General features: G+C 45.9%; 3 protein-coding genes, 1 non-coding gene and 1 pseudogene across 4 annotated transcripts; 4 read left to right on the top strand and 1 right to left on the bottom strand.

Moving 5' to 3' along the window:
• Positions 1-5,231: 5,231 nt before the first annotated feature.
• LOC112888088 (SAM50-like protein SPAC17C9.06) lies at positions 5,232-8,612 on the top strand. Its single transcript, XM_025954439.1, has 4 exons — positions 5,232-5,818; positions 6,699-7,178; positions 7,648-8,160; positions 8,263-8,612. The coding sequence occupies exons 1-4, from the start codon at positions 5,342-5,344 to the stop codon at positions 8,341-8,343; spliced, it is 1,551 nt and encodes a 516-aa protein (XP_025810224.1). The 5' UTR covers positions 5,232-5,341; the 3' UTR covers positions 8,344-8,612.
• A 2,686-nt stretch (positions 8,613-11,298) lies between these two features.
• Positions 11,299-13,279, top strand: LOC112887231 (putative Myb family transcription factor At1g14600). The gene is made up of 5 exons (XM_025953359.1): positions 11,299-11,811; positions 11,944-12,020; positions 12,196-12,232; positions 12,353-12,494; positions 12,676-13,279. Exons 1-5 carry the CDS (start codon positions 11,499-11,501, stop codon positions 13,109-13,111), a joined length of 1,005 nt encoding a protein of 334 aa, XP_025809144.1. The 5' UTR covers positions 11,299-11,498; the 3' UTR covers positions 13,112-13,279.
• Positions 13,280-14,336: 1,057 nt separating this feature from the next.
• On the top strand, positions 14,337-16,063 carry LOC112886295 (probable phytol kinase 2, chloroplastic). Its single transcript, XM_025952157.1, has 5 exons — positions 14,337-14,507; positions 14,882-14,949; positions 15,034-15,284; positions 15,419-15,533; positions 15,618-16,063. The coding sequence occupies exons 1-5, from the start codon at positions 14,391-14,393 to the stop codon at positions 15,904-15,906; spliced, it is 840 nt and encodes a 279-aa protein (XP_025807942.1). The 5' UTR covers positions 14,337-14,390; the 3' UTR covers positions 15,907-16,063.
• Positions 16,064-16,175: 112 nt separating this feature from the next.
• On the bottom strand, positions 16,176-16,249 carry TRNAI-AAU. Its single transcript has one exon. It is a non-coding gene; the product is annotated as a tRNA-Ile (tRNA).
• Positions 16,250-16,427: 178 nt separating this feature from the next.
• On the top strand, positions 16,428-18,687 carry LOC112887152 (annotated as a pseudogene).
• Positions 18,688-19,013: the final 326 nt, after the last annotated feature.

Here is a 19,013-nt window from a genome sequence, read left to right as displayed (position 1 = left end):
CGCCATCGAGCCTGAGGGAACCATCGAAATACATGGTCCAATGTTCTGGCTTGTCAACCGGTCTTGGAACTTGATTCTCCCTCCACTCTGCCATGAAGTCGACTAGAGCTTGGGACTTGATTGCAGTGCGTGGCTTGAAGTCGATCGACAAAGCCCCCAGTTCTACTGCCCACTTTGAAATACACCCCGTGGCGTCCTGGTTATGTAGGATATCCGCCAGCGGGTAGTCCGTGATAACGGTGATCTGGTACTCATCGAAGTAGTGACGTAATTTCCTTGAGGTGATCAATATGCCATAGAGAAGCTTCTGGACCGCCGGGTACCGCACCTTAGACTCCGAGAGTACCTCACTGACGAAGTACACAGGCCTCTGCACGCCAAAAGCATGGCCTTCCTCGGAACGTTCGACAACAATGGCACTACTGATAACATGGGTAGTTGCCGCAATGTAGAGTAAAAGGGTCTCACCCGGTAGTGGAGCCGTGAGGATTGGGGGTGACTGTAGGTGTTGCTTGAGATTCTGCAAAGCCTGCTCGGCTTCCTCTGTCCAGTGAAACTTGTCCTGACGCTTTAAGAGTTTGAAAAAAGGTAATCCTCTCTCCCCGAGCCGGGAGATGAATCTGTTGAGAGCTGCCATGCACCCTGTAAGTTTCTGTACATCTTTGATTGTGGCAGGTGCCTCCATATCAGTGATGGCGGTAATCTTTTCAGGGTTGGCTTCAATGCCCCGGTTACTAACTATGAACCCGAGCAGTTTTCCTGACGGAACACCAAAAACGCACTTAGTCGGATTAAGCTTCCATCGGTACTTCCTTAGGCTGGCGAAAGTTTCCTCCAGATCCGCAATGAGGCCCTCGGGGCTTCGAGTTTTCACAACCACGTCGTCCACGTAGGCCTCCACGTTCTGGTATAGCTGATCAGCAAAGCACATCTGAATTGCCCGCTGATAGGTGGCGCCAGCGTTCTTCAACCCGAAAGACATCGTCTTGTAGGCATAAGTCCCAAACGGGGTGATGAACGCGGTCTTGATCTGGTCTTCTTCCTTGAGAGCGATCTGGTGGTAACCTGAGTAACAATCAAGGAAACATAACAATACGCAACCTGCGGTTGAGTCGACTACCTGATCGATGCGAGGGAGCCCAAAGTGATCCTTTGGGCAATGCTTGTTGAGATCGGTATAGTCGACACACATTCTCCATTCTTTGTTCTTTTTTAATACAAGGACGGGGTTAGCTACCCACTCTGGGTGGATTACTTCTTTAATGAATCCAGCCGCGAGAAGTTTAGCTATTTCCCGTTTGATAGCCTCCCGTTTATCGGGGGCAAAACGACGAAGTCGTTGCTTCTTTGGTACAGCCTGTGGGTATACATTAAGACTATGCTCGATCAGCTCCTTGGGCACCCCTGGCATATCCAATGGTTTCCATGCGAATATGTCTCGGTTGGCCCGCAGGAAACTGATGAGCGCGAGTTCCTATTTGTCGTCCAAGCCTGCGCCAATAATGGCTGTCTTGGATGAGTCCCCTTCTTGGAGCTGGATCGTCTTGAGAGCCACATCGCCTGTCGACTTGACGCTCGATTGGCTCGCCTTCTTTGTCGGAATTTCCAGCTCGGCTTGAGAAAGTTGCTGTGCGGCCGCGAGTACTTCTTCGGAAGCATCTGGCACGCGGGAAGTCGATGCAAACTGGATGGCTTCTTGGTTGCAATCATAAGACTTCTTCAAGTCACCCCGGAGCGTGAGCACGCCGCTGCGTCCTGGCATCTTGAGAAGTAAGTAGACATAATGTGGCACCGCCATGAATTTGGCGAGCGCCGGCCTTCCCAGTATAGCATGGTAAGAAGATTCAAAGCTGGCCACCTCGAACTTGATGAACTCGGTACGATAGTTCTCCCTCGTCCCAAAAGTGACTGGGAGAACGACTGTTCCAAGCGGGTGCGCGGCATTGCCAGGGACAATACCGTAAAAAGGAGCTTTACTCGGAGTGAGCTTGTTGGTAAGGTCCAGACCCATCTTCTTCAGCGTGCTAGCGAAGATAAGATTGAGTCCACTCCCACCATCGATAAGAACCCGAGTAAGCTTGACTTCTGCGACCACGGGATCCAGCACCAGTGGGAACTTCCCAGGCTCGGAGAAGCTAGTCCATTGATCATCACGGGAAAATGATATGGGGACCTCCGACCATCGGAGTGGTCGTGGTACCGCTGGTTCAACTGACAGGATCTCTCGTAGCAGCAACTTCTGTTCTCGCTTGGAGCAAAAATCTTCGTCACCGCCAAAGATAACTTTGACGGTCTTGGAGGCATCCTGGAACTTAGGCGTCTCAGATTTGTCCTCCTGTTCCTCGTCTTCGGGCTCTTTGCCCGTCGACTTGTTTTTCTTGCCGTTTCCAGGAGAGCCGAAAGTACGCTTGAGCTGAAAGCAGTCGATCGCTGCGTGTTTAGAGTTGACACACCACGGGCACTTCTTCTGCAGAAGCTTTTCAAACTGCTCCTGTGTGGTCGACTTCTTGCCACGCGAAGGGCGTTCCACAGCCGCGACGAGATCGTCTGGCTTGCGTTTACGGGACGAACCCGAAAAGTCCTGCCGGCCTTTGTCAGTCCGGTTGTCGTTGTTGCGCTTCTGGTTGAGGTCGGTGCGTCTTGGGAACCTCTCGCGCATCTTTTCTTCTTGTTCGGACCAGTCGTGCATCATGTCGCGTAGTCCTGCAACTGTCTTTGGCCTGTTACGCCCAAAATCACGATATATACCTGGGTCAGTGAGGCCGTTGTAGAAGCAGTCGATGATGTCCTCTTCTGAGATGTTGGCGATGGTGGCCCGCACATCGAAGAAACGGCGGGTGTAGGATCGAAGGAGTTCATTACGCTCCTGCTTGCACTGAGCAAGGTCATGCCGTGTTCCTGCTCGAGATATGGCCCCCTGAAAGTTATCGATGAAGACCTTCTTGAGGCCTTCCCAGGAGTCGATGGAATCGCTGGGGAGACTTTCCAGCCAAGTCAACGGTGCAGGTTCCAAAGCCATCGGAAAGTAGACGACCTTGGTAGTGTTGGAGCCGCCAGCCACCTCAATGGCAGTAGAATAACAGCGGAGCCATTGCTGGGGGGCCTGCTTGCCGTCATACTTGGTAATGCCAATTGGCTTGAAACCCTCCGGGTACTTATAGTTGTTGAATCTCGCAGTGAACGCGGGGAAACGATCGCTGCAGTCAGCATCGTCTCGCTCGACTACCTCGCGCTCCCGTCGTCTCGAGTCGAGGACTGATCGGGCATCGCGCCCCTCATTGATCTTCTGACGAAGATCAGGTTGGTGACGTGGAGGATTGGGCTGCCTCGGGTTGTTTGCCGGAGGTGGCTGTCGCCTCCCACCGGTGATCTGGCTTCCACCCACGCCATCATTGTTGTTGCTGCGTTGGGGTCGCGGGCGATGACCCGTTGTTCGACTTGGGGCCTGGCTTCGGCTGTCTCCGACGTGTTCGCCCCTGACGAGCGATGCCGGAGCCTGCTGGTCCAACTGGACCCACGCCCGTTGGGCGTAGATGAGTGCTTGTCGGACGTTGGGGTCGTTGCTTCGCTTGAGTAGTGCTATTATCCGAGCAATGTTGGCCACAGGAGTCCTGAAACCACGTTCATTTGCCGCGGCGAATTCGGCGTCGAGTTCGCGCTGTGCAGAACGTATGCGCTCGTTGGCGCGCCTTCTGCGAACCGCACGAGCTCTGTTCCTTGCGCGTCGCGCGTCGCGCTCGGCGTCGTTCTCGTTCTCGGCTTCTGCGGTGTCTTCATCTTCCGATATGCCGTCAAGTGCGCCAATGGGGATGAGGGCGTCGTCGTCCCCTTCTTCCGCCATCAGGACTTGGCGAGTTGCGAGTTCTTCGGAAGGGGCTTCGACTAGCTCAGTCGAGCCCTCGGATATGGCAGCCAACGCCCTGCCCTCTTGAAAAGGCAAAGGCTCCAGATGGGCTACCAATCGGTCTTCATGTCCGAGTGGGTCGGACAAGTTCATCCCCCTCCAATGAACAATTCGTCCTTCGGAGGTGGTGGTGATCATCAGCCCGCAAGCAGCCAGGTGATCCTCAGCCTCCCGACATGCGGTGGCCTCGGAGCCTCCAGCCTGGAGCAAAGAGTCCAAGTCCTTCTCCAACGTGGAAAAAGGAACAGTAGAGACAGACGCTGCCTCGGTTTCCCTGGCAGAGTCAGAAAATGGCAACTCGTCGAGATTATCGACAAAGTCGTCGAGCCTTGCGGCAAGTGTTTTTAGCTTGAAGGTGTCGTCGACGGCGTGCCGACGGAAACCGCCTGCGCCGTTAGCGACGCAGACCCACGAGCCAAAAACGAAGGTTGTGCCCTCAAGGAGCACAGGACTGGGGAACTTAAAAATCGCCATCGAGTTCTCCAGCGGATCTCTGATGCGCACCCCTACCTGGCGCGCCAGCTGTCGGGTTTTATCCGGCTGCCCACCAAGGGGTATACCCAAGGTGGTAGGTTTTAGGTTGGGATGCGCCGAGATCAGGAACTCGAAGGTGCAGACAACACAAGATTTAGACAGGTTCAAGCCGCAATATGCGTAATGCCCTACGTCCTGTATGATGGTTTGTATTGTCTTGATGTTGATCTCGTGATCTTATATTTTGAGAGGGGTCCCTGCCCGCCCTTATATATCCGGGGGGACAGGGTTACATGAATCCTAGCCTGATACTAGCTTAGGAATCGTACTCAAGTACAACTCGAGTAGTTTCCTTCTGTATCGACTAGTTCTACTCCGCATGCGAGTAGAATACAACATAAATGAGGTACAGGACATGTCCTATCCCCTAGTCCAATACGGACTCCTTAATGTACACAGCCCCGTGGCCCCGGGTCTGACAAGAAGCCCGGCCCCAAATGATAACTACTATACTGAATGTTCCTCTCTCTTTTTTTTTTGTTCTTTTGTCATCACTTCCTTTTGCTGCTGATCACTGTGAATGTGCAAATTTGTACAAATGGAGAAAGAAATGGCATTTGTAACTAGAATGCTCTGTCTGGTATTATACTACTCTTCAAGACTGTGATATATGTTTGCTAGAATGCTGGGCATATCAAGTTTGCAGATGTACTTACCATGCAAACCAAGTAAAAGAAAATCACAAATCTCATCTAAGCTGAGATTCCTTTTTTTCTCTCGTCACAGATACTTTCACCATTTGCCAAGTCTTGTTTTGGCCCTTTGTTCTACAGCAAACATTACCCAATGTTTGGAAAGGCGTTGGTTGATCCATTGCATTCGTCAGACGAAAGCAAAGCAAGTCTCAGCTCTCAGCTGACAAGTGCTGCCACGCCCGCTTCAACACTTCCAATAGATACTCCAATGGCAACCGCATCCGCTAGCACCCACCCGCCTCCTTCCACCCCCAACGACCACGACGAGGACGAGGATGACGAATTCGACGACGACGACGACCTCGATGACGAAGCCGACGACGAGCCCTCGGCGTCCCCGTCCGAGGAGGCGCGCCTCGAGGCCGTGTTCCGGCGGCTCACCGCGGATGAGGTCCGGATCCGGGTGTACCATGTCACGATACGGGGCTGCGCCCGCACGCGCCGCGCCGCGGTCGAGGCAGCGGTGGGCCCGGACCTCGCGCGCGCCGCCACCGTGCGAGACCTCGTGCGCGCCGCCGCCGCGGCCGGCGACCGCGTCCGTCGCCTCGGCGCCTTCGATACTGTCTCCATCACGCTCGACGCGGCTCCGCCAGGGATCCCCGGCAGCGCCGTCGTCGTACTCGTTGACGTCGCAGAGGCCCGCGGCCGCGCTGCTGCCGAATTCGGCGTCTTCGCCAACACACAGGTGCACATCCAGCAAAAAAGTCTCTCCTTTTTTTTTTGTTTTACAGAATTGATGACTTGTCTTGCGTGATCCAACGGTCATAAGGTATTCAAGTGCACTCAGTTCACTGCTTTGCTTCACCTATTTACATTAGGCTTTGCATTCTTTAACCCTTGCATCGGTTCAGAGACCTCACGCCACAATCTAAGCTAATTTGAACTAAAAGATGGTGCTTCCATTGGACAGTGCAATCTTATGGACTGCTGCTCAATACAATTAAGCGGATTTTACTGATCTGCTTGCTTTCAGAATGATTAGACAAGGCCCATGCTACATAATTTTGATATTAGCTGGTGTTATGCTAGTATCTGCACAATGTCTTGGATGATTGGAAGAACTACTAGGACAATTGAGTAGTACCTGTTTACCTTAGTTTGACTTATTTCAGAAAAAGATGGGACATGTAGTTCTTGCATTTAGTTGGGTGTGGATCGGGCTATCTTCAGGCGCATTGTGGAATGGACATGTTTTGGTTCTTGATTCCCAGTGCTCTGGTTCTGGAGCAAAGTCAACTAGTTTCCTTCACTTTCTAGTACAGAATTGCAGTGTTTCTAATATTCTGCATTAGAAGACTCTTGCATGTCCTGTTATATCCCTATATATATGCCAAAGTCATATGTGTTCTGCAAAATAGCTTGGATGAAAATCATTTCCAGGATATGTCTCATGGATTATCCATCACTTAGCATGATCAGTCTGCAGAACCTACTCTGTAGGCCTAGGATGCCATGATGGATGATAATTTAGTATCACTATATCAGATGGATGACCCCAATTAGTTCCCAAATTCACTTTCTCAAGTCTCACCATTTTTTTTTGGGTCATGTATACATTTTTGCAGACTAGATCATGTTCACTGGAAGGTTCACTGAAGTTGAAGAACCTATTTGGATACTGTGAGGCCTGGGATGCAGCAGGTGCTCTTGAATTAGATCAGACAACAGAACTAAGTGCTGGAGTGGAAATGCCTAGAATCGGAGTGATACCAACTCCGCTGGTGGCTAGAATATCATTTCTGTCCGAAGACTGGTTAAAGTCCTCACTGAAAGAACACCTGATGGGCGTTTCTGTTGGCTTGCTCTCCACCATGAACCACAACCTTGCTTACAATTTGACATGGCGAAAATTAACTGATCCAGCACGCATATCATCCAATTCTGTACAAGAACAGTTAGGACATAGCCTTTTGTCCTCTGTTAAGTATGCATACACGGTTGACCAAAGGGACTCAAGCATAAGGCCTACACGTGGATATGCTTTTCTGTCGTCTTCTCAAGTAGGTCTTGCACCAGGGAGCAAATTTTCACGGTTTCTTAGACAGGTATATCTTGACTTCCTTTGTGCTATTTCCTTTGCGTTGCTTGAAATTTAGAGTTTACACACTACACCTTTTAATTGAATCCTGAACGACCCTTATTATTGCCTTTTTCTTTGATATTCTGTATTGTATTTGTACCTCCGGTTCTGCCAACTTCATTATCGATACAAACAATGCAAACTATACTTAGTCTACATTTCTCCCTTTTAGATATACATTTTGTTGTCTGACCACTGGCCAAGGTCCAAAAACTTTCAAATTTGTATGCTCTGTTAAAGCACCCAAATGGTAGATTCCTTTTGTCCAGTCCTTTCTCATTGCACAAAAAACAACTAGTTCAAATTTCAGTGAGAATAATTTTATCACTTTTATTTCCTAGAATCTAATGCACTGTACATCAGTGCTTTTATTTATTAATAACTGAACTGATTTGACATGAAACATATTCATTCTTTTCATGGTTCCCTGTCAGGAATTTGATCTTCGAGTGGCTTTGCCTCTTGGTGTGCTGAATTGTGCTTTCAATGCCGGAGTTGCGGCAGGAATCATCCATCCATTGGAAAGGGGATCCACAGGATCTGTCTCACCGCTTTCAGAAAGGTTTTACTTGGGAGGTAACAGGTCTCTTGTATGCCGCTTGGGTGGACCATCGTCACTCTTAGGCTTCAAAACAAGAGGACTAGGAGCAAGGGAATTCAGAACCTGTGATCCCAATAATTCTGAAAATGGTACTTCCAGTTGTCCTGAGCTAATTGGTCTTGGTGGTGACATAGCAGTGGCAGCATTTGCGGACCTCTCCTTTGATATACCTCTGAAGCCAATCAGGGATCTAGGAATTCATGGCCATGCATTTGTCTGTGCTGGAAATCTTGGTAAATTAACTGAGTGTGATCTACGGAAATTCCCCCTTACCAACTTCCTACAAACGTTCAGGAGTTCTGCAGGATTTGGTGTAGTCCTGCCAACCAGATTGTTTCGTATAGAGGTTTGCCCTTGACATTCTACAGCTGCGCCACTGAAGTTATGAGTGAAGTACGTTATTTTGTTTTGTTACTTGCTCTAAACAAGTGTTTCTCCTCTTGTCCAGATAAATTACTGCCACATCCTGAAACAGTTTGACCATGACAAGGGAAAGACAGGCATACAGTTTAACTTCGCTTCACCCTAATTTCATTGGCAAGATGTTCACATGAAGATGAATAGTTGTATTTTTTTCTCACTATTCTGATTTATTTATTTATTTTTCCTTTTGACAAGAGCTTACCTTGCACACTCTTAAGTGATAAATTGCTTGTTCTGGGCTGTGGATTTGATGTTATGACTTGTAAGTGAAATAGCCTCTAGCCTAGTTGGGCAGAGCACCTGGGTAGCACCCACCAGGCTAGGGTTCGAATCCTCGCGAGAGTGAATTTATATGGCTGGTTTTTTTAAAAAAAATCCTCTCGACGGCTACACCTGATTGAGACCTGATTGGCATGTTTTTCAGAATTTGACAGAGGCTAGAAAACTAACACTAAACCCTTGATTGGCGTCTTTTTGGAAATTTGATAGAGGCAAGAAAACTAACACTAAACCCTTGCTGGGTTACACTACACGGCTACACCTGAAAAATTATAAGCTGGAGTAGAAACGAGAGCACGGCCCCACACGTCTCCCGCCATAGAAAAAACTCCGAACCCTGGCTTTTGTATGCCCCGCTTGGTTGGACCATTGTCACAACAGAATTGAGAATTTGTGGCCTCAATAACTCTGAAAATGGTCTTGGAGGTGACATAGCAGTGACAGGTGACAGCATTTGCTGATACCTTTGATATACCTCTAAAGCCACTCAACGATCTAGGAGTTCAGCCATGCTTTTTTGTTGCTGGAAATCTTGATAACTAACTGAGTGTGATCTTTGGAAATTTCGGAGTTCTGCAGTATCTGGTGGTGTAGTTGTGCCGACCAAATTGTTACACATAGAGGTTTTCCCTTGTCTTTCTTCATAGAGTCGCTGAAGTTACCAATGAAACACATTATTTTGCTGCCACGTCTTGAAATAGTTTGATCATGATAAGGGAATGTAATTTGCCCTAATTTCATTGACAATACGTTCTCATCAAGACGAATACTCGTGGCAAGAGCTTATCTAGCAATCTGTCTCTGCCTCCCTCTCAAAAGGGCCCTCGGACACTTTAAGTGAAGGATTGTTTGTACTGTGTTCAGGATTTAAGGTTTTGACTTGTAAAGCACAAAAAGCAAAATCAAAAGAGATAGGGAGCTTTAGTTTTCAATGCTGATCTGAATGTTCTGGACAAGAATTGATGGAATTGTGTTGTACAAAGATCTGTGTCTATAAACCAGTAGTAATCGGAAACTACAGATAGCAAATGCAGACGCAGAAAAGTAGGAATGCCAAATGCGGATGCTAAATGCTCATCTGCAGGCAGTGCAGTTTAGGTCGTGAGTATGGCTGGGACTGCCAACCCCAAAGTTGGGTATGAATCTGTTGCATATATGCTGGATGGATGTCTAGCTAGCCTTACTGATGTGAACTCCAGAGTAGCCCCTTCTTGTCCCATACATTTGTTGGACAAGAGAACTCCATCTTGTTTGGAGACAAACTGACAGTAGATCCGTCATTTTCATCCATTAATACTATATATATTCTGGAGCATTTGTGTTGCTAACAGATTAATATTCTGGATGATATATTCTGGAACATTTGTATTGCTGATTTTTCAAACTGAAATTGTGATAAAAATTTCTATATATATGCTGGAGCCTGGATTAATTGGACTGCATGGGTAGTGGACAATGTATCATCCAGAGCAGCACCTTCCAATTTCAAAGGAGATGATGGGGACATTTCTATCCAGTTCTATGTACAGATAGATCGATCGCAGACGACTGGCATTTTTTTTCAGCAGGTGCAGGTGAGGCAGCCACCAAGCTTTGACGCAGGCAACACACATAGGTCAGGTCAGGTAGGGTTGATGAATTTAACTTTGCTGCAAAAATGGATCACACATAGCCAGAATTGAAGAAAATTAAGGTAAAGAAGAAGGAAAGAAAACAAACTCATGAGGTACGTATGATGAGCAATAGTAGTAGCAGGCAACAACTAACATTTACACTGCTAAAAGGTAGTACTAGATGCATGCATGCGGTAGAGATAGATGTCGCTCTCTTAAGAATGAATTTTGGAAATAGAAACAAGAGCGAGTCAAAAGAGGAATTAATTAATTGTGTACAAGACGTACCGAAAAGATAAAGTGGCATGAGATTATTAATTTACATGCATCGTCGTGCAACCAGAGTTTAGTTAAGGTGTCCCGTGTGCCATAAGTAGTGCTAGTACATAGGAGACACGCTGCTAGTCACTGTACATTTATATATATATGATTGGTGATCTACTGGCTAGCTAGTGACATCTTTCAAGTACGTACTGCTTCAATATATCTGTTGTCTGGTCATGCGTATATCTATCCACAATAATTGACATGAAATTTTTGTTTGAATCAAAGCTAGGTAGCAAAATTACCACTGAAACAAAAATAGTCCTTTTTTTTAACGAACCAGGCAGGAGATGCCTGCCGATTATATTAGAAAGAAGATGATTGAACCTAACCACCTAAGCTAGATAGAAAGCTAGAAAGAAGAATGTGACATATTGTGCGGACTGAAAAAGGCACTCTACTTTTCTGAAACCACCTACCGTCCATCTGCTGATATGATCGAGATGAGCTAAACTTTCTGGTCATGCATGCATCCTTCAATCAGTTATTCCCCCGCGCGACCCGAATTATATTTCTTCATTCCCCCGGCCTCTCTTCTAGTCAGTCGTTTGTTACCAGCTGATCGATGGAGACAGAGATATACAAAGCTGCCTACTACAGACAAAAATATTAGTTACCACTGGTCATGACCAATAATATTATTCATCTATATCTATATATAAGAAGCCAAAGACTTTAGGGCAACTGCTGATTATAGTCCACACAGTACTATTTTTTTCTATAAGGTTGTCAGTTAGTAGGATGGATTAATTGTAGTCACCTTTCCCAACCTCTTTTCTTGATGGGCTAGCTAGCTAGATAGCTTCTTTTTCAGAAACCCATATATATAAAAGATATGGATCACTTGTCATATATGTATCTGCTAGTTACATAAGTCATCAGATAGATCGATAGATAGAATGATCCATGACCTCCTCACGCACTTCTACTTTCTCTTCTCTGATTAGCTTCTTCTGAGAGTTAGTTAGATCCATCGGCGTGACGAACGCTATGATGCAATATAATATATAGCAATAAGCTAAGATATCTGCAGTCAGCTCAGCTCATGGAGGGAAGTACCAAAGAATTATTGGAGTACTCCAGCTCTACTACGGATCATCAGCTGCAGTCGTCGTCTGCCGAGGCGGAGGATGCTGCTGCTGCCGCCGCCGATGTGCCTCACGACGGGAGCTCCAGCAATAATAGCAGCACGGTGGAGCTGGATGAAGCCGGTGGCGGCGGGGACAGCAGCAGGAAGACCGCCGCCTCCCCGTCGTCGGTGCGCCCCTACGTCCGCTCAAAGAACTCTCGCCTCCGCTGGACGCCGGAGCTGCACCACTGCTTCCTCCGCGCCGTCGACAGGCTCGGCGGCCAAGTTCGTAAGCGATCACCTCCGATCCAAATTATTATCTAGCTACCTAGGTTCATGCCCAGTCCTTTAGTAATCATATCTTTATGATCTTAATAATTCACATCTGTTTCATGCATGCTTGTGTATGATCTGGTCGTAGGTGCAACTCCCAAGCTCGTTCTTCAACTCATGAACGTTAAAGGCCTCAGCATAGGCCATGTCAAGAGCCACCTCCAAGTAATCTAGCTTCTTCACCCTTCTCTTCTTTATTATTGTTATGTACTCCAATAATAGATAGACTTGATTGATTTGCACCTAATTTTACTACTTCTAATTTCGATCATATCCCTAGCTTCCATGGTTATGAGAGATCGATCTTAATTTCACCATGTGGGTTTTTGGTGGTTTTCAGATGTATAGGAGCAAGAAGATTGACGACTCGGGACAGGGTAATAAGACTAATTCATGCATGGATAAACATCTCGGTTTTTTTATTTCACTCTGTTAATACTTACTAATAATATATGTATATACTGCTGACCTGGTAGATTTTTACTACTCGTTTGCAGTGATAGGTGGTTATTCATGGAGAGATGATCATCATCCGTTGCAACAAGAGGGGGGGCAAGTGTACAACCTCGGCCATCTTTCCTGCTTGCATCACGGCCAGACTACTGGTGCTGCTAGTACGACTACCCTATTGTCAGCAAGGTAGTTGGATGGATCCTTGGCTGCTCATGGAACGTATAGGAGTACGCTTGCAAACAAAATCCATTAAATTCCTATGCCTTTTTGTTAGCTCGCACATGATCGAGTTGATTCAATTCAATCCAGACCTTAGCTTGTTCTGACTAATTAATAATCTCATTATTGAGTTGTAACGATGAACTAGGTTTGGTGCATGGCCCCATCATCAACCATACTGGCTTCATGGTCACCATGTTCTTGGATCCAAACCCTACTACTCATCAGCAGCTGAAGCCGACCCACCATTCCTTAGAACACGAGCTCATTATGGTACTGGAGCTTCGATTCTTCAAGGGTGTTCATCATATCAAAATGACCGATCCATGAACAATCAAATACGACTGTCGCGCGAGGAGGATAACAACCACCATGATCCTCTTGATCTCGAACTCACATTGGACATTGGGCCACGGCAGGATAATAATAAGAGAATAAAGAGATCAGGTTCTAGCTGGGGCAGAGAAGACGGTGAGGAGAATGCGAGGGATCCACAAGTGGAGAGTGCTACCGATACTGGGCTCTCTCTTCTTTCTTCTCATCTCATCCTCCTGCGAGGACCAGTAGTGGCAGCATTGTCCTAGGTGCCAGTATGGATAAAGAAAAAGCTCATCCAACAAGGACAAGTACTCTTGATCTCACCATATGATCAAGTGCGGTGTGGTGGTATCTTGTGGTACTTGTCCATGTATGTAGAGGAAGACACGTATGCATATAATACATATCTCAGAGCTATCAATTATTTATACATATATTGATCTTTTGAGTTTACCTATGTTTGTAAGTGGCTACGTCTGAATTTATTTTTGATGCTCCCTTTTAACCATATTGATTTTTTATGTTCAAGCATGTGTAGTAGTTTTCTTTAAAAAAATTAAAATAATATTATTTTATAAAACTATGAAAATAGGTGAGGAAATTAGAAAAATTATAGCTCTGAGTAGTATATCGGTCAACCAACAACTGACTAGAGAGAGATAAGCAAAGCGAAAGCCAAGATGCAGTTATCGGCTACGAAATAACTGATGCACGCCTTGCCAAGTTTCCACGTAGGCCATCGGGTGCAGGTAGCATTTATCAAATAAATAGATTTGCAATTTCCCAAATCGGCACTCAATTTTTTCAATTAAATTTATATCATTTTAAAAAAACAAGAACCAAATGCTCCATTTTACTAAGTTTTTGTTTTTTTTGTTGTTTCTTACAGGCTTCCAAATCTAGTATTTTTGTTGTTCATGAACTTAAAATATTCTATCCCTGAGTATATGGACCCTAGAATTACGGTTTTTTTCTTACAAAAAAATAAAGGAACAGAAACACAAAAAAAAAGGTGTAATCCTAGCATATCCCATGAAAATGTAGGTCGGAAGAAAAATCCATGAGAAAGATGTAACTAGAAAAGAATTGAAAATTGTAAAAGAATATAAATTTGGCTGCCATTTTTCTTGAAGGAAGCTGTATGTTTGCCTTGTTTAACCAATTGAGCAAGAGATTATTACTTTAAAAGAGTAGAAAAAGAGCTCCGGGACACCACACCATAACAACGGAGAGAGATTTGTTTGCAACACTGCTGGCTGGCTCAGTTCAGCTCATGATGGAGCACCAAGTAAAGCAGTAATAATATGATGTAACTTGATCAACATTATTTATGCAATAAGATAAAAATAACGAAAGGGAGATCGAGGAAGGAGAAGAGACCCTCAAGTGTGGAGTTGGACTGCATCTGAGCTGCAGCGCCCTCCTATTTTAAAGTCATCACAATTCACAAGTCTTGTTGGACGACTGCAGGTGCAGGCAGGCGAGAACAGATCCAACCAGTCCAGCAGAAACAAACAGCAACAGCTGATTGGGCACCCCGGGAACATGTGGACGGAGAACCCGCTGGTCCGGGACGCCGGCGCCGCCGTGCTCACCGGACTCGCCGCGGCTGTCGTGCTCCGCTTATGGGAGGAGGTCGCCAGCCGCGCGCTGCTGGAGCAGGTCATGCTGCATGCCTTTCCTCTTCTTCTTCCTCCTCGCACAACAACTACTAGACTTTTCATGTCGGAGATTGACTTGTGTTTGTCCCACGACCGAATCAGCTCTGTCCTCTGCAATTTGCTTTCCACTGCTTGTGCTAGCAACAGGTTCGAGTTGTGGACTTGTGGTTCCAATTCGTTTGAAGCTGCCCAGAGTGAACCCCGCACCCACACCACACAACCACCAAACTCTAGTACTGCATCTTTACTAGTCTATATTCTGAACCATGAAAACTCGAAAACTTATACGCAATTATTACTATGTTCTAAGCTTATCAAAAAAAATTCAAAAAAGAAGATGAATTATTGATTATTTTTTTTTGCCGTGCATTCTAGAAACTTTGCAGGAAACTGGTGCACATAACTGTTGGATTAGTGTATTTCCTCATGTGGCCTTTGTTCAGGTAATTCATCAGGTAGGCCGGCCTTTGTTGTTGGAGCCGTAGCCCCCATCTGCCTTTCTGAAAACAATTTCCTGCCCAATGCAGTTCAGATGATGTGTATGCCCCGTTTCTTGCTCCGCTTATTATCGTAATCAACATCATAAAGGTGACAGTGATTGGGGTTGGTGTGGTTAAAGATGAAGGCGTGGTTAACTCGATGACCAGGCATGGGGACTACAGGGAACTACTCAAGGGTCCCTTGTATTATGCCTGTGCTATAACTCTGACAACAATAGTGTTCTGGAGGACATCACCCATCTCAATCGCCGTGATCTGCAATTTGTGTGCGGGAGATGGTATTAGCTCTGCTTCTTCTTCTTGCTGCCATTAAAATTTGTTCCTGTTTGTGTAGTTAGTAACAGAAGAAGAGGTTGCTCGATCTGACTCTAGCAGAGTCCCCTCTTTGATTCTTGTGGCTTCCTTTGATCAGGTGTTGCTGACATAGCTGGGAGACGATTTGGGCAAGTGAAGCTCCCTCACAACCCTGAAAAATCGTATGCTGGCAGCATTGCGATGTTCATGGCTGGTTTCATCGCGTCAGTGCTGTAAGTAACAGGCTATATGACAATATCTACTACATTTTTAGTGAAACCTGAAACTAATGTGGTGTGATGTGCATACGGATCCAGGTACATGTGCTACTTCAACATTTTCGGGTTTGTTGAGAAGAGCTGGACTATGGTTGGTGCCTTTGGTGCCATATCCCTTGCTGCAGCAGTTGTGGAGTCGCTGCCGATCAGCACACGCCTTGACGACAACCTGACGGTTCCTCTGGCATCTGTGCTGGTCGGTGCCCTGGTTTTGTACTTCATTGGAGCCACAAACCTGTGCTGCATGAGCACTGATGACAGCAGCAGCAGCAGCAGCCTTTCAGCAGTCGCTGAGATGGTGTTTGCAGGCAGCAGGAGCAGCAAGTAGCCGCAGCCCAGAAGCAGCTGCACCTGCAGAGAGAGGAATGCTATGCTAATCCTGATATGTGTCGGTACCCTCGTCTTTTGTTAACCATGTTCTTCAAATCTATTATGTAACAAAGGAAACATAGGAAGGGGAATGAGTTCTAACTTGTTTGAGAGAAGATGAAAGCTCGATGGTAAGCAGCAGAGTCTGCAATGCGTTTGTGAAAATGCAATGCTTCGTTAACAGCTCAACTAGACAGCAGAGAAAAAAAATAAGAGAAGAAAATGATTTGGCACATGTAGGTATCGAACCTGCGACCTTCACGTTATTAGCACGACGCTCTAACCAACTGAGCTAATAGGCCTGTTCAATTTTCGTTAAAAACGTCACTTTATTCTGCGGGGAACCAGACAACAAGACATGGACGGTTAGCTTGGGCCTGATCTGGGCTGTTGCAGTTTTCTCTGGTGATCTGGAGGATAATGGGCCACCAAGCCCACTTCAGCTCCCTCTTCAACCAGCTGCTGCTCCTCATTCTCTTCTTCGTCGGACAAGAACGCAAGCCAAGTCCTACTCATAAAACCCTAGAGGAGGAGGCGCCGCCGCCGCATCAGCAAAGGAGCCGACGCGTGATGCCGAAATCTAAGCGCAACCGCCCAGGTTGGCATCTCTCTTCCCTCGATTCTTGGCCTCGTGTGCTGCTTCCATTGAAGTAGAGAGGGTATCCCTAGTCTAGTTCACAATTCACATCCATCTCCAGCAATTGCTTGTTTGCCTCACCAATTCTTTCTTGTTTACCCACCCAATGAAAGTTTCTGGTGAGAATATTTGCCTACGACCTCTTGTTTTTCAAAGAGCACAAGAAGTTGTTGTCAAATGTGCTAATTTCTATGCTGGGTGGACGCAGTGACCTTATCAAAGACCAAGAAGAAGCCAGGTTTAGAGCGCAAGGGCAAAGTAGTAGCCGAGATAAAAGATGCCGTCGACCCAATACAGCAGCGCCTATGTTTTTACCTACGATAACATGAGAATCAGAAGCTCAAGGATCTCAGGGAGCAGCTCAAATCATCTAGCAGGTACCCACCATCGCCTCTTGCCGGATCTTCTGTCCAAATGCTATAGTGGACCCTGGACACCAAACTAATTTTTCTTCTGGTTTGGATATCATCCATTTTACGGTTTTACATTTCCAAGCAGTATTCAATGTTGCACAGCTTATACATATCAACAAACTTTGTTATGCTACTACATAGTGCCCCTTGAAACCCTGAAACACATAGCTCCTGATACAAGGGTGCCGTGCTTGTTAAACCCTTTAAAACGCTAAGGTTTAGCTCGCACATGTTTTATAGCTGCCGCATTTTCTGTTCCAGGATTTTCTTGCTGGAAAGAAGGTTATGCAGATAGCGTTGGGGCGGTCACCTGCTGATGAAGCTAAAACAGGCCTCCACAAACTTTCCAAGGTGCGCTTCTCTTTTTCAGAATTCAGTAGACACTGCTTTCATACCACTAATTATGTTTTGATCAATTTAACTTCGCTGTGTTTAGTTCCTTCAAGGTGACTCGGGTCTGTTCTTTACCAATCTTCCAAGGGATGAAGTTGAGAGGTACAATCCATATCTCATCACCATTGCCTACGTTTTTATAATACACATGTTGTGGCTTACATAAAGTTTGATTATGATCCTTATCATACTTGCAGGCTGTTTCGAGAATTTGAGGAGCATGATTTTGCAAGGACAGGAAGCACTGCCACAGAAACGGTATTCTAGTTTTTGCTTTTGATTTATCTTTAATTGCTTCAGACAGACTAGGAAGACAATGTTTAACCAGACATTCCCCGTGATGAACGATGGCGAGTCTGGGCACTTGGTGTTAATTTATTATTAACATACTAATAGTATCACTCACACCCGAGTAACATTACTTTGATACTGAAATTTATTTGCAGTAGCTCCTTAGCCTGCCTCAGGTGTTATTCTTCGTGGTGTCAATATCTTTTTTTTTTAGTTTCTTGTATAGTGTTTAACCAAATTTACAACATTGTTTAACAAAGTTTACAATGCCTCAGGTGGAGCTTAAGGAAGGCCCTCTGGAACAGTTTACACATGAAATGGAACCTTTTCTACGCAAGCAAGGACTGCCAGTTCGCTTGAACAGAGGTTTGTAGTCTCCCCTGCATTTACACATATACTTAAACGTGCGAAGCAAAATTATTAAAAGGTTCGCCATTGTTGGTGCAGGCGTTGTAGAGTTAGTTGCAGATCATGTAGTTGCGAGGAAGGAAAACCCCTTTCACCAGAAGCAGCACAGACTCTGGTAAGAACAGCATATAACACACTATGCAGTCTTTCCTCCATAATCGATTTAAATATGAGGCTGATCGAACTAAGAGGACCATCTTTTAATTTCACTATAGTTACGCTTTGCACACATTTCTCAAAGTTAAATACCTTGGCTGGTGAGTGTCCATAAAAACAGCGTTGGCACCTCAGTTCTTACTGAAATGCTCTTTGTTAGGGTGCTCCAGTAGTCCAGTACTATCTCAATTGTGACTGTGGAAGTGCATCTGTCCATTTTACTCTGAAACCAACATTTACCCCCTTTTCTTTATGCTTGTCTCTCTGTTTGCACTGAGCCCCTTTTGTTTCCTCTCTCGCAGCGCTTGCTCGGGATCCAGATGGCAACATTCCGGCTATACCTTGTGTGCCGCTGGTCCTGTGATGACTTTGAAGTGTACAAAGAAGGCTTGGCGCACCTAGGAGCTAATGATGATTCCGCTTAAGATCCTTACGTTCCCCTGTAAGGACGCACTTGCTGTCTTGTGTTGGGACAGTTTTTGGTATTGTGTGTGCGGCCTTCCCCGGAGTGTTGGAAATTTGAAATTCTGCTTGTGTGTTTCTTTCAGTCCCATCTACTGTAGTGTTGGAGGGTGTAAGCTGATTGGTATATCACTGACCATGCAGTTATTTTTGAGAGTCAACGAGTATTTCAATGTCTGAAGATCACCTTTGTTTGGTTCGGTTTGTGACTTGGGTTTTTGTCAGTGCATGGCTTTGCGTGATTGCTTTAGTGAGGCGATCGATCACTAGTATAGTCGCCTCACAGAGATGCAGACAATCAAATTC

The sequence above is a fragment of the Panicum hallii genome, chromosome 3 (assembly GCF_002211085.1).
Source record: "Panicum hallii strain FIL2 chromosome 3, PHallii_v3.1, whole genome shotgun sequence".
In the NCBI taxonomy this organism is placed as follows: domain Eukaryota; kingdom Viridiplantae; phylum Streptophyta; class Magnoliopsida; order Poales; family Poaceae; genus Panicum; species Panicum hallii.
The sequence above is the reverse complement of the archived record's forward strand: the minus strand, read 5'-3'. Positions and strand labels throughout refer to the sequence as shown.

Coding starts and splice junctions, on each gene's coding strand:
- LOC112888088 (XM_025954439.1), top strand. CDS start 5,342: ATGGCAACCGCATCCGCTAGCACCCACCCGCCTCCTTCCACCCCCAAC. Junction 7,179..7,647: donor TTTCACGGTTTCTTAGACAG/GTATATCTTGAC, acceptor GTTCCCTGTCAG/GAATTTGATCTTCGAGTGGC. Junction 8,161..8,262: donor CCAGATTGTTTCGTATAGAG/GTTTGCCCTTGA, acceptor CCTCTTGTCCAG/ATAAATTACTGCCACATCCT.
- LOC112887231 (XM_025953359.1), top strand. CDS start 11,499: ATGGAGGGAAGTACCAAAGAATTATTGGAGTACTCCAGCTCTACTACG. Junction 11,812..11,943: donor CAGGCTCGGCGGCCAAGTTC/GTAAGCGATCAC, acceptor ATCTGGTCGTAG/GTGCAACTCCCAAGCTCGTT. Junction 12,495..12,675: donor ACTACCCTATTGTCAGCAAG/GTAGTTGGATGG, acceptor ACGATGAACTAG/GTTTGGTGCATGGCCCCATC.
- LOC112886295 (XM_025952157.1), top strand. CDS start 14,391: ATGTGGACGGAGAACCCGCTGGTCCGGGACGCCGGCGCCGCCGTGCTC. Junction 14,508..14,881: donor GCCGCGCGCTGCTGGAGCAG/GTCATGCTGCAT, acceptor CGTGCATTCTAG/AAACTTTGCAGGAAACTGGT. Junction 14,950..15,033: donor CTCATGTGGCCTTTGTTCAG/GTAATTCATCAG, acceptor TGCCCAATGCAG/TTCAGATGATGTGTATGCCC.